Source organism: Harpia harpyja, chromosome 4, assembly GCF_026419915.1.
Source record: "Harpia harpyja isolate bHarHar1 chromosome 4, bHarHar1 primary haplotype, whole genome shotgun sequence".
Taxonomy (NCBI): domain Eukaryota; kingdom Metazoa; phylum Chordata; class Aves; order Accipitriformes; family Accipitridae; genus Harpia; species Harpia harpyja.
This window is the reverse complement of record NC_068943.1, coordinates 45,326,435-45,340,008: the sequence shown is the minus strand read 5'-3', so window position 1 is coordinate 45,340,008 and position 13,574 is coordinate 45,326,435. Positions and strand designations below refer to the sequence as shown.

The 13,574-nt window shown below is 44.0% G+C and overlaps 2 protein-coding genes across 4 annotated transcripts; both read right to left on the bottom strand.

Moving 5' to 3' along the window:
• Window positions 1–1,528: 1,528 nt before the first annotated feature.
• On the bottom strand, window positions 1,529–7,240 carry SDHD (succinate dehydrogenase complex subunit D). Its single transcript, XM_052786586.1, has 4 exons — window positions 7,126–7,240; window positions 6,937–7,041; window positions 4,653–4,797; window positions 1,529–2,211 (listed from the first exon to the last, which is right to left on the bottom strand). The coding sequence occupies exons 1-4, from the start codon at window positions 7,181–7,183 to the stop codon at window positions 2,046–2,048; spliced, it is 474 nt and encodes a 157-aa protein (XP_052642546.1). The 5' UTR covers window positions 7,184–7,240; the 3' UTR covers window positions 1,529–2,045.
• Window positions 7,241–8,348: 1,108 nt separating this feature from the next.
• NKAPD1 (NKAP domain containing 1) lies at window positions 8,349–13,462 on the bottom strand. Of its 3 annotated transcripts, none has more exons than XM_052786581.1 (5): window positions 12,596–12,880; window positions 12,189–12,289; window positions 10,853–11,008; window positions 10,227–10,280; window positions 8,349–9,420 (listed from the first exon to the last, which is right to left on the bottom strand). In XM_052786581.1, exons 2-5 carry the CDS (start codon window positions 12,269–12,271, stop codon window positions 8,898–8,900), a joined length of 816 nt encoding a protein of 271 aa, XP_052642541.1. In that variant the 5' UTR covers window positions 12,272–12,289; window positions 12,596–12,880; the 3' UTR covers window positions 8,349–8,897. The 3 variants fall into 3 exon arrangements, with proteins under 3 accessions (XP_052642541.1, XP_052642542.1, XP_052642540.1); XM_052786580.1 differs by lacking the exon at window positions 12,596–12,880 and adding an exon at window positions 13,291–13,462 and having other exon boundaries at window positions 8,350–9,420; XM_052786582.1 differs by lacking the exon at window positions 12,596–12,880 and having other exon boundaries at window positions 10,853–11,120.
• Between the last annotated feature and the right edge of the window lie 112 nt (window positions 13,463–13,574).

Sequence of the window (13,574 nt, the reverse complement as noted above, 5' to 3'; positions counted from 1 at the left end):
ACCCTGTCTCATCTTTTCATGTTTTGCTGCCCCTGTCACTTCACCTATCTAGCTGCTACAGGAGCACCTAGAGGCAGTAAGAAACCAATTATTTAGAATCAGTTACAGCTACCACTGCGTGCACTACCACTTAGGAAGAATTCACTGGAGGGGCTTAAACTCAAGAATGTATTTTAACACATCCGGATACCCAGTAGGACTGACTCCTAGTTTTATATGCCTGATGAATGTTCAAAAATGGGATTAGACCAAATGGTTATGGCCATCACAATAACTAAGATCAAAAGTTTTAAGATCAAAAGTAATTACAAGAAACTGATTCAATTTCAACAGGACAGAGGAACATGTGATTCGTAGAGAAAGCTGTGGTCATTACCTTTTAATTCTTGCCTCAGAAACACAATGAACTGGTCTCAGAGCTGCTAGCCCCTAACATCATAGGTCTGGACTACTACATTCCCTGCGCTCTTATATAACTCATTTTTCATACAAGATACCTTAAATACCACATACAGGTGCATCTTGTGTTTGGTCTCGAAGAAATGTCAAACATGTTCTATGATACGTGCTTAGATTTTACAGACGTACTTACCAATGACTCATACATACGCATCTTCCTCACTACGACGAAATAATGAATGTTACATTGGTAATTAAATCAGACCACATCAGACAGAAGCAACCATCTCAATTCTGACCACAAGATTAGCAAAACAAAAGTGGCCAGCTGCATGGTATTTCCCATGGTTACATGAATAAGTACATAAATAAAAATTCCAATCCAGATTTAAAAAAAATTAGATCAAATCAGAAAGTCTTGTAGAATTCAAATAGCAACTTATTCATTCTGTTTATTGCATAATCAGACTAATGGTAACACACAATTCTCTTCCTCTTAACTATTAATAGCACCACAGAAGTACCATTAGAACATGGAAACAGTTAACAACTCCTTACTACTGTGAAAGTCAGAAAAGATAATGCAGAGAAGAAAGTTAAAAACCAGAATCTCATTTCCCCCCTAAAATGCTCTAAAACCTAAAGACATAGAAAAGAACACTGTCTCAGTCTCATGTCAAGCTATGACAGAAAGGGTAGGTTTGTGGCCTTTTCAGTCACACAGGAAATGTGTACCAGTGTTTACTTAGAAAACAAACCCCAAAAAATGTTGCAGATGAACATACAGGTTCCAGGGAAACTATGAAAGCCATATGCTATTTATGGCTCCTAAAACTAACCTGCAAAAGTATTTTTCTTCTAAGTCAATTATGGCTGTATTTTCTAATAGACATTACTCAAGTCAAGTCTAAGTCAACTCTAAGTTAAGGACAATACATATTAATAAAAATATTTTTTGTTTTATAACATCTGAATGAAGTAATGCAGAGTAACAGTATGAACAGTAACATAACAGTATGAATTAGTATTTGAACCTGATTTTAGAAAAAAAAACCCCAAACTATCTGCAAAGAAAACATTTCCAGTTATCCAAAAGTAGTAAAAACCGTTCAGAAGCACACACACACAATTTCTGTAAATTCTTTATTGTATGGATTAAGAAATAAGTATTCCCTTTTCTACATCAACTCTCAGGGTCCAAAGAGTTACAGGGTGTGCCTTACATACAGTTCAGTTGTTGTGGTCAGAAATAAAAGTTCAATTTTCTGCAAGCGAAGTTTGTTTTACAAGATAGGAAACCAAACAACAGTTATTTTAGAAAAACACTCATCAAAGGTGCCATTACAAGGAAAGTTACCTTCAGCTATGTAAGTCTGTCATTGACATAATTAATTCCTCCCAATTTACAGTGCAGCTTAAATCAACTCACTCTCACCTGGACGTTACCCACTTTAAGTCTACTTTTTCTTTTCTAATATTTTTACTGCTGTTGGATATTTATTTCTAAAACACTAGCTCTGAACTGGCTGCAGTATGTACATACTATGGACCCTTGGTTATTTGTTTTGCATCAAACATGTTGGTAAAAATATGATGAAGCAGAGGCAGCAGTGAACCATCGCGTTTGTCAGGGACTCGGTTGCATCTTAGAGGCTCCACAGCATGGCAACAGCCTTGCAGATACCAACATCATAATAGTTAAAGTAGCAGAGGCCAGCAAAGGTAACAGCCGACAGTACGTACAGACCTGTATTGGCCAGTTTAATGGATGTATCTCCATGGATGTAGTCAGTTATAACCTGTCCAAGACCCCTACAGAATAAGAGGGAGAAAAAAGCTGAAATCAGAAAAGAGCATTTCTCACTGAACTCCACCCAGTTTATGTGAGCATTCTACTAAGATGGCTCAAACACATCATCTTTTTCACACGCTATCATCCATCTTTCCTAAAGAATGCCCAGTTCCCACTCAAAAAGAAGATGCATCTATTTAAAAAAAAAAAACAAACAACATTCCACATATTCTATTAAAAAACATACATATTGGCTCAGAGTTTTCTTAGTGGTACTGAGGAAACAAGGTGTTGAGCACAGCTCTTTCAGACAATAGAATCTGCCTCCAAAAAACAGTGGGCAGCTTATCTGACTTCCAAGGACTGAAGAAAAGAAACCACAGGACATAGCCTTCTTGCTTGAACAGCAACGTGTGGCTCTGGGACCAGCCTTGTCACAAACGCACAGAAGACTCCAGGATGCATATTTAGCTTAGAAAATAGTGACAACCAAAAAATTAGCATACTCTGGGTTTTTTTCTACATCTGTCAGACTGGAAGTGAACTCTTGTCCAGATTTAAACTACCCAGCAATAGGAAGACAGAGTATGATATTAACCTAACGTGGTTCTCTTCCTGAAAGTACTATTATATTTGCTTTCTGCAATGACAGATGTCAACTTGGTAAAAGAGAGAACCGTATTTAATGCAACAGTTTTCTTCCTAGGATTTTGTCTTGGTCTAGCCTGAAGCTGAAAGACCTGTGTCCCACAAATTAAGACACACTAGTGACCTAGCAAGGTTCAAAGTCCTGCAGCAGATGCCACTGCAAGTGAACACTGAGCTCAGTTTCACTTAGGTGGTATCCTAATACCATAAAGATGTCAAAAGCAAGAAAAGGGGTGCAAGGAACCCCTGGACACACAGAAGAGAAGCAGAAAGTGGAAGCGGTCTGAAAGGCAACTACTCTCAAACTATTATAGCTATTTATTACAACTGGACAGTGGAATAAGGTCAGAAGTGCAAGCAGCACTTACCCACACTTCAAGCCTTCCAAAGTGCAGATAAATAAGGCATACTCAACTTGGGATTCACAGGCTGCCCTTCAACTGTAGTGTTGATAAGGGATTTTCATAAGATCTTTTCTTTGCATGGCACAACATGACTGAGCCATGCTAAGACTTCTCAGAAAAACTGGTGTGTGACTTTACAGCACACTAATTAATTCACACAAAGCCCTCATGGGAAAAGACCAGTGGCCCTGAGCACAAGGAAGGGAATTGGTGAGAAATAGCTGATGTGTGGTAGACATACAATCTACCTCACAACACAGAAGGTTCACTGCCCAGAGAAATCTTTATTACATGCCAGCAAAACCAGTACAAGATAAATATGACATCAGGTATCTTGAGTAAGTCTATTATTATGATAGTGTTTGGACTGATAGCCACTTAAGTATCTAAAGCGCTATTTCCAACATATTTTAGGACAAGATTTCCTAAGGAACACGCACATACTAAACAAGTGAAGAAATGCTCCAAAGGCAGGCAAGCTTAGCTTTACGTATTTTATATTTGAAAGAGCTCTGCCAAATATGTTCAAGGATAGCCACATTTCAGATTAATTCTGTACTAGATCTGTGGGCTTTGGGAAGAAGCTCCCAGTCACAGTAAGTAAGAAAGTACAAGAATCCCTGGTACAACTTTGTAAGGGCAAAACTGAGATTTAAGAAAACCTGGCATCCCAAAGCACCATGAAGTTGCTCATCTGCTTTATCCCTGTGGCAAAGAACTACAGACTAGCATCACCTCAAGAGTGTAAACGTTGCTAGTTAGGCCAACCATGCAGCTGGAACCACTCCTACTCACATTAAAGATCACAGCAGAACTACACTTAAGAACAACATGAGCAAGCATCCATTTCCCAGGAATCAAGAAAATAATGATCAAAGCCTCAGCTGCTTTAGTGGAATATTTGCTATGAACTCTTTATTATGCAGAATATCACCACCATTGAGATGTACAAAACCAGCCCACAGCATAGAACCTCAGAAGAACAACTTGTTTTATATAGATCTGTCCTGTTTCTGTTCCCTCTGTTTATATAACATTGTTTCTTCTACAAGATAAAACGTCCAAGATTCTACATAGCCAGTGGCAAGGAAGTCCTCCTAAGGTAAGATACTGTGTAGAACACTACAGAATGTTTATGGATTCCTTAACAGTAGTTAAGTATCCTGCCTTCTGACTGAGAGTACAGTGTGACAAAGGAAGACCAAGGCACAACTAGTCTTGTCAAAGACCATGACTGTCACAGAATTTGGAGAGTAAGGACTTTGTTTGCATCTCCTTCCAGGTGTTTTATACTAGATCAGGAAATAAGTCAGTAAACTTACTGCCATATACAGATTTAAGACCTAAGGCTTGGAGCCACCCTGACTATCAGACTTGACTTTTAATTCTGAGGGACCTATTGTGCTTACCAGTGGCCATGGAGAGTGAGGGCTGCAGCCAGTGAATAGTCCATGGCTGGTCCAGGATACAGGTAGGCTGCAGGAAGGAGACCCAGCAAGAGGACACTGACAGCTCGCTCACCTGTCCAGTGCAAAGACGCAGCCTTGGAAGTGCCTGTAAGGAGAAGTATTTTCAGTGCAAAGTTCCTGTTTGAAGTACCATAACCTTTAAAACAGATACCTCATCTTGATCAGCACCACACAATTACGTATTTTCTCTGACCTTATTTCTAAGCTTTCATCCAAGCAAAACCTAGATGCCTTTGAATTACTGCTATAGAATATGTATCTATTTTACAATGTCTAAAAGGTTAATTTTAAATACTCCTCTCTTTGCTGCTGCTAAGACAGAGAAGCTTCTTTTACTACAAAAGAAGAGAAGCTCAACAGGTAAAGTCAAAACAAATACCAGTCCTACTTTCACAACCTGCAGTTCAGGACTAGGGTCCAAGTCGACCACCACAGGGAGAAAACATCTCTGAAGGCAAAGCCTTTTTGTCTAGTGAATTTCCTGGCTGGCATACTATTTACTACTCCCACCTTTTGAGAAATGGCTTTGAGATCCAGATGGACACAACTACAAGTTCCAGTGAATGGCACATCATGATAACTCTGTGCACCGTTCTGGCCAGGAACCAATATTGCTATTTTTAACTGTAAATAGCAGATTAAACTTCTGGGACCATCACAGTTATATATGGCCTAGAAGTAGCCTGCAGGCCAGAGGATTTCAGTCCGCCATTGACACTCAGCTGGGTACAATTTGAACCACATAACAGATGACTCTAGAAATAGAAATACCAGCTAGGGAGCTCTGTAACCAACTCTTACGTTTTGGAAGCATACAAATACTATCAGGGAGGAAAAAAAAAACCAAAACAAAACACATCTAGAAGGTTCTGGAGCAAACCAAAACCCTAACATCATAAGCAATACTTTGAACCAGAATGTCAGCATCAGCCCAGTCTAAAAACATCAAGAATTGACTCTGTGAAGTTACCTATATAATACAATACCCCCAAAAGTGCTTACCTAACACAGAGACATTATCCATCCATCTAAACAAAAATGGAAATGTTTTTCTTCATTTTTGCAAGGAGGAAGAAATTTAGAAAAGTGAGAAGACAAGGAAAGCAAAGGACCTGAAGTAAAACATGAAAGGGACCTAGGCTGTGGACTAGTAAGCTGTCCCTGTAGAAATCCACAGCCACAAACGCTTCACAGCACATGCATGAAATCTGTTGTTAATATGAAGTTCAGAATAGAAAGGAAGGAAATGGCCTAGCTGTATTTAAGACAATTTCTTTTACAAGCATTTCTTCATCCTTTCCACTTCTAAGTTGTATCATAACAGCTAAAAAACATCCTTAACCTCCAGTCACAACATTTCTCATATTTAGTTGCGCAACTGACAGACCAGAGTTTTGGTCTTGGAATGGTAATCTTTTATCATCTCTGTGTAGTCTAACCACACAGAGAGAGGAAAAAGCAATCTAAGAAATACTCTCTGCCTGTAGATCAGACTTCTCAGACTAACCCCAGTGAATCAGAAGCTCTGCTGTTCCAGGAAAAAGTCACAGTTGCAGTGTTTTCATATTATTACTGCTACTGAACCATAAGAAATGTTAAACCTTCTTCCTGATTTCTTTTAAAATCTTTCAACCTTTTTTCCACATTCGAAAAAACTACACCTTTGTTAATAAGCAGAGATTTACTTTTTTCAACATTCAGTTAATATCGCCTATTTAAGACTTGCAGTATTCGCACGCTTGATACCAACATCGCAAACATCAGTTTCAAATTCAAGCAGTGTGAAGTCACATGTACCTTGTTCACACACACCTTGTTTTAAATCAGACCCGGGCAGACTGCAAATCAACAGCCGTGCTATCAACCGAAAATGGTACTGTTGAAGGCGATGGCAATACATTCTGGTAATACCAGTAACCCCACCTCACCCAAGAAAAACTACTGTACCACACGTCAATTTTTTCCGCCTTTGGTTACTGACACCTGCCATTTAAAATCTCCCACCCGGCTCAAAAAATCGGCAGCCCTGACCAGACGTGGGTGGAACGGGCACACGAAGAACACGCCGTTTGGCTGGACCGGAGAAATCGTTTGGAGGACCGGGGGGAAAAACGGTTTCAGCGCCGGCTTACAAACCGGGTGCCGGCCACGGGGGAGACGAGACCCCCGCCCCGCACACCCACACCCACCCACGGCGGGGGCTGCCCCGTGGCGCGGGACGTACCGTGGCCCTGCTGGGGCGGACTGTGGCTTTGCCGGGCCGGGGCGCTCCGATCGGCGACGGCCGCCAGGACCGCGGGGCGGCGGCCAAGGCTCCTCCCGAGGAAAGCTGCGGAGAGAACGGGGACGGGGTGTCAGGGCAGGGCAGGGCGGGACGCCGGGGCAGCCGGGAGCGGGGCCGGCGGGTACTCACCCATCTGGGCGCCGCGGGGCCGCGGCAGCCCCGCCCGCAGCAGCACCAGGGCCGCCATCGTCCCCAGCCAGCCCAAGGGCACCGGAGCCGGAAGTCGCCGCGGCAGCCCTTCCGCTACCGGGCGGGGGGGGGGGGGGGGGCGGTGGCAACGGCGGCGGGGCACGCTCTGCTGCTGCGGGGGGTGGCGCAACCGCGGCCTTTCCCGGAGCCGGCGGCGGCGGGAGGCCGAGACGAGGCCGCGCCTGCGACCTCCGGGCCGCCCCCGAGCCAGCCGTGGCTGGGCAGAGGCTTCGGTCCTATCGAATCCCCATTCGGAGATGCTTGGTCCTATCTCAAAACCCGCAGGAGTGGCCACAGGGGATCCAGGCGCTCCCCCTCGCCCCCCTGCTAATGAAAAATCGTTGTACGAGGGGAGCTATACAAAATAAACCCCTTTTTGAACATTTCCTATGATGTACATAAAGCGGCTGCATTGCTACTGTGCGACTGACCAGCAGAGAAGTGGCTGTGATAAAAGAGCGAGCAGCTGAAAGCACGCTGAGCCTGCAATACTGCTTTCTCCAAGCCTCTGGCATTAGCCAGCAGACAAGGGCATGCAGAGAACATCTTTTCACTTGAAACGGAAAGAGGGACTGTGAGCAGGACCTGGAACGAGGACCTAGGGACAGCACTGACACCGTTTTGTACTTGTTCAGGCGTAGACTAAAGCTGGAGCTGTGCTCGGTCACCAACACACAACAGTCACATCTGCACAGTACATTTCCCCAATGGCTGCTTTCCACTCCAGCCTCCCTTACTTCATCTCCTCCGAGCCCTCCACAGCCACCTGGTCTGATTGGGCAGAAACGTGTGGCACAGGGAGAACACAAGGACCACCTAGGCTTCTCAGGCCTGTGCTCTGTCCCCGGGCTTTATTCCAAAACAATGACAAAAGCATCGAACATGTCTGGATTTATTTATTTTGTTAAAAGGCTTGGCTGTTCAACTGCAGGGAGAACGGCCCAGTACCAATTTCTCCAGGAATACATTGGGCAGACCAGAGACAGAACACAACACCCACCGAGGCTTCTCTGTCAGCACAAATGGTTTCAGCATCCCCCTAGAGAGAATGAAGGAAAGGCAGACACAATGGCCAGCCCATGCCAGGATTTGGAGAGAAGTCTAAAACAAGCAAATGCACCGGTGTCTTTTCTTCACCATTATGGAAGGAGTCACTGCACCTTCAGCTCCCTTCTGCATCCAGCTGACCGTGTGCATGCCGCCACACAGGTCTGCTTTTGTTGGAGGATGGGAAGGCAAAGCTACCGTAGGGTTAAATCCAGTGACATTTCCTCTGTTATCAGACTTTTTGTCTCTCCCCTCTCCTATTGCAAGTCTTGGTCATTGATTTGGTAACCCAAAAAACCAATCTGTTAAAACTTAATTTAAAAAAAAAAAAAAAAAAGGTGCAAACATGCCTGTTTTCCCCCTGCAGAGAGCCTATAACGTTTTCGTGCCTCAGAGGTCAACCTGGTCACAGAAAAAAAATCTGAAGTTGGCAGGACTAGCCAACCTGTGAGACAGGCAACTGCTCCCCCGGTTTTCTGAATGTCAAGTCAATGAAAAGCAAGGGGGCACCTACTGGAGGCTGCCAAGGCTCAGTTTCTCCCCTGTGGGCTGGCAGGATGTATATAAACCACAGTGTTGAAACAAGTTGTACCACGGGGCAGTGCTGAAAGATAAATACCTGTCTCTGTCCTCTACCTTACTGTTTGAGCTGCAGCCTAGACTCATCAGTCCTCATCTGAGCTATCCTCCGATTTTTCATCAGCGGCCACCTTCCAGTTCTTCCTCTTGCTCCTCTTCTCTGGTACTTCACTGTGCCTCTCTGACACGGAATTCTGATGCTTCTTTCTCTTTTTTGGGGGCCGTTTCTCTTTTTTCTCCTCAGATTCACTGTCCTCAGAGCTGCTGGTGGTTGAGCTGCTTGCATGAGAAAAGTCACTTTCCTGCCCAGAAGAAGAGGTAGGTTCCCTGGCAGGCACTTTCCTGGTCTTTTTCTTGCGCTTGTGTTTCCCTTTCTGGGTGCTTGAAGTCTCCTCTTCTGAGCACTCACTCTCCTGGGAAGAATCTGATGATGTTCTCCCCTGCTCCCTTTTCTTTTTCTTTCGCTTTTTGTGCGATCGCTTTTTTTGCTTCTTCTTGTGTGACTTCTTTGTTTTTTTCCGTTTGTGCAACTCATGGGCAGTTTGCTTTCCCAGATGAGATTTCTTCTTCCCATTGACAGCATTTTGTTCATCTCCTTCTTGCTGGTCACTGTAAAAGAACAGAGGATGATCAAAAGGAAGCAGAGAGGCAGGCTCATAGCAGTTGAGCCTCTTTCTGTCTCAAAGTTTTAAGCAAGCCCAGTGATTCATTTGGCTAAAGCAGGGAAGCAGACACTGTGACAGTCATGGTAGCTGCATTTTTGTTTCAAGTACTTATTAGCAGCTTGGGTCCACACCTTACTAATACCCCTGTTTAAAGTATTTGAGCCAGAACCAAGGAGAATGTGTACTGAAAGCCACCAAGTGATGAAAACTCATTTATAGCAGGTTACTTCAAATCTGTAAGCCTGACAAATATTGTACTTGATGATTCTGTTAGGTGTAGTTTAAAAATACTGAATTTTGTCTAAGATCTTATTTTACAGTTAAGTCTCCACTCTCCAGGATACTGCAAGAATTTATATTCTCCAAATAAGGAGAAACAGAAAATACGGGTACACTATGATGGAAAGGAGAACCTGGAGCTGATATTTGAGAGGGTGTATACTGAGCTGATTTGGATTCAGCCTACTACTCTGGCTCTCCGTTGGCCCATGCAGACCCTCCATTTTAGTAACTCAAGCTAAAGCTGAATGTCTGATTACTATAAAAGATGCAATCCCTTCCTAAGACTCAGACAAGGGGGAACCACATTAATGGACTAGAATTTTTTTCAGTGGGTGTCTGTAACTAAACAGTGCTGCTTTACATTCAAGGCTGATCTATACTCAAAACTTAAAATTCAGTTTGTAAAATTCCCTGCATAACCTGACAGAAGTAAGATTCTGGATACATTAGTAAGCCTGCTTGCCTTACCTATCCGTATCAAATTCTTCAGGGTACAACTCTTTATAACCACTGTGACCCCACCTGGAAGAAAGCAGAACCATCTATTAGAAAGAGACAAGGCGTTTAAGAAAAAACATAATTCTGAAAAGACAGAGCCACAGAATGAACATGAGTTTAGATAGCAAAGAAGAAGGGCTATCAGAACCTTCCCAACAAAGAAGGAAGGAAATATGATCGATTGGTTGGTACTATTTAAATACACCTTATGTTTTCAGTCTCTTTTCCATGTCTAATTAGGGAAAACTACAACTCAAATTTCTTTAAAATAAGCCTGGAGAGCACTAACTTGCATTTCTCAAGATTTTTGTAAGTTCCTTGGGCAAAGTAATAAATACTAAGCTTAATTGCTAAGCTTAGGGCAGAACTTTTGCTGCTTACTGTGACTTAGGAACTCTATAGATGAACTCGAATTAGGTATTCTGCGACACTGCAAAAGTTCATGCATGTTACTTACTCATTCTCAAAATAAGATCAAGCATTATTTTATAGAAGCACATACTGAAAAAAAGAAATGTACTAACTTTTTGGTACAGGACTCCAAAAAGGTGTTCTAATTACAGTTACAATCACAGAATATTAATTCCCCCACAGACCTGTCTGGCATGTTGGCTTCACATTCATATAGCTTTTTATTCCAGGATCGGGCCCTAAGGAGATCATCTTCCACTAGGTCAAGAAATTGTGAGTTCTTTGTTTTCCAGTCAGCCCTGTGGCCCTCCTCATCAAAGCCATCACTGCGCATCCGACTGCTGCAGAAAGAGAACAGGTGTCCTTCAGCTGTCAGCTCTGATGGAGAAACTTTCTGAGCAAGGGGTTAGTCCAGCGAGAGGAGCAAAAATCCAGCAAGTCTTGGATGTCCATCTATGCAAGAAGACCAGCTATCATTTTAACAGACAGTCACCATTAACAGCTCTCACAAAACCAGTTCAGTAGCTAACACTGGTTTTCAAAACTTACTACGGTTCTCTGTGCACAGCAAAATTCTAGACAGAGGTGCTCACAATGCAAAATTAGAGGAAGGGGTTATCATGCTTATCACAACAAATGCAGTTCTCTTCCTCTACAGTACTCTGCAGGAGCAGACTAACAATATGCAATGAGACGTATGCTAGTAAAAGCAGCAAAGGGGACACTGAAGAAGTAGAACAGACTTACTAGAATTGCAATTTGATCAGGTACCAGGACTAAGACCCCAAATCCAGGACTAAGACCCCAAATCCACAGAAAGCCCCAACAGTTTTGAGTGATCTCACATGCCTGTGGCTCTAGTTTTGTTTCTCACTTGAAATGCTGCACTTCCTGACCCAAGCAGCAGCTGTGGACTTAGCATAAGTCTGAAAGGTGTTCTCCCCTGAGATACTAAAACCACTTCCTGTAACGTTCATGCTTCTGAAAAGTCTTCACGGTAGTAAGCTCTCCCCCTTCCGCCCCAAACCCCAACCCTCCCCCCAAACCCAGTTTGTTTTCATGTAGCTTGTGAGATCCTCAGGCATGTCAGAATGATTTCACAGACACCACACAAGCAGCGGTCAATACTGGTGTGTTACAATAGCACAGGACCCCACACCATAACGGTTTTGTTTACTGCTAACCTAAACGGCAATGCATTAGACTTTCCTCACAACATTCTGACATATTAGTCAAGCACTTCCTACCCATGTTGCTTCAGAGTGCCTGGCCTACTTAATGTTGTATTTTGAAGACTATACATCTAGATAAAGAGATAAAAGGTCAGACTTAAGCACAGGTCTGACCTCTTTCCAGGGGCTCATTAAGGAGAAAATAAATATATCTGTAGTCTATGTAGTCTTCATATATTGTAAACACATAGTAATCACAGAATGTTCTTAAAGTATTGTAACACAAAAGGGTTCAGCAACTAAGCAACTAAGTCAAGCCAATTATCTCCACTACACAATTAAAACCCACCTGGAGGTGTCCGACAGCATTCTGCTTTGCCTTTTCCAGTAAGTCTCTTCTGTCTGCTTCTCCCACTCCCTTATTTTCCACATTTCTGTCTCTTCCTGAATCTGAATGTCACAGATGGGAAACAAGTGTAACATTAGGGAAACGTTACAGACACATAGCATGTAACATCAGCTCCTAGCTCAACGCTCCTGCTAACAAAATTCACAGCAAGCCTTCCTACCATACTGGAACAGATTATTATTTCTAGCTATAACCAAGGTAACCAAAAGAAGAACCTCTTGATGGTAATACCCTAACAAAGCACATAAGGATAACGGCATCAGAAACGTTGGGTTTGTCTGATTTTGCTATCTCAGCTGTTCTGGATACCCTGCCTTGTCATTCATTACCATCCCAAACATACGTACTGTTAGAGAATTCAGTATATAAATATCATCTGGAAGGACCAAGCCAAAATGAGAAGTTACACTACAGGCTGAAAAAACACAGCATGCAAATACTGAGTGGTTTGGCACAGATCTATGTTTATGGACACTGACTGTGAGTGATTTTTATAAGCATATGAAATAAATGAGTTGGACCTGCTGAATTATGTCAGGAATTAAACAGTTTGCTAAAGTTAACAGAGTTCCTTAATCTTGCACTAAAATACTGCCTGTGCCCACTAGCACAAAGTTCAAATTCTTTGATGCAATTAAAAGGACATACGCAGTACAACAAGAAAAAAACCCAAAGAATTGCTACTTTTAAAAGGCAAACCGTAGTTTTCATGAAAGTCCTGAGAGACTACGTCTTTCACGGGGCAAATTTTACAGGTAAATGCATATATGCACACACACATTCCCTCACCAGGATGAGAACTCAAGAAAAAGAGGGTTAAACCGAAAGCGAGACTAACGACGTTTACGTAGCTGATTTCAACAAGCTCCTTTCCTCTCCGAAAAGCGCAGCTGCTCTCCCCACCTCCAGATCACAACTCGGACGTTCCGCCCGCCCCGCTCCCCGCTCCGCCGGCGGCTCCGCACCCCCGGGCGAGAGGGGGGACGAGGGGCCGCCGGGGCCGGCAGCCCCGACCCCCCCCCGGCTCCGGCCCCGGCCGTACCTTGTTGTGCGCGCCCGTGTGCCGGATGACGTTCCGCAGCAGCACCTTTCCCACCGGCACCCGGGACATCCTCTCGCCCTACGCGGCCCCACCGGCACCCCAGGGGCCGGGCGGGGGCCGCTCACCGGGACCCCCCGGGCAGGAAGGGACGGGAGAGGCCGGGCCTGCTCCCGGCTCCCAGCCGGAAACGGTCCCCACGAAGTGCCTCCTCCTGGCAGCACACGCCGGAGCGGGGGGGGGGGACGACGGGTCGGGACTGAGCCGCCGCGGAGCCCCGAGCCGCG

What these genes read in the sequence shown, in the direction of transcription:
- NKAPD1 (XM_052786580.1), bottom strand. Translation starts at nt 13,359, where the DNA reads ATGTCCCGGGTGCCGGTGGGAAAGGTGCTGCTGCGGAACGTCATCCGG. An exon ending in ATGCTGTCGGACACCTCCAG is followed by an intron (nt 11,009 to 12,188) that starts GTGGGTTTTAAT and finishes CTCTTTCTGCAG; the next exon opens with CAGTCGGATGCGCAGTGATG. An exon ending in GAAGAATTTGATACGGATAG is followed by an intron (nt 9,421 to 10,226) that starts GTAAGGCAAGCA and finishes GTTCTTTTACAG; the next exon opens with TGACCAGCAAGAAGGAGATG.
- SDHD (XM_052786586.1), bottom strand. Translation starts at nt 7,183, where the DNA reads ATGGCGGCCCTGGTGCTGCTGCGGGCGGGGCTGCCGCGGCCCCGCGGC. An exon ending in TCCGCCCCAGCAGGGCCACG is followed by an intron (nt 4,798 to 6,936) that starts GTACGTCCCGCG and finishes TTCTCCTTACAG; the next exon opens with GCACTTCCAAGGCTGCGTCT. An exon ending in CTCACTCTCCATGGCCACTG is followed by an intron (nt 2,212 to 4,652) that starts GTAAGCACAATA and finishes CTTATTCTGTAG; the next exon opens with GGGTCTTGGACAGGTTATAA.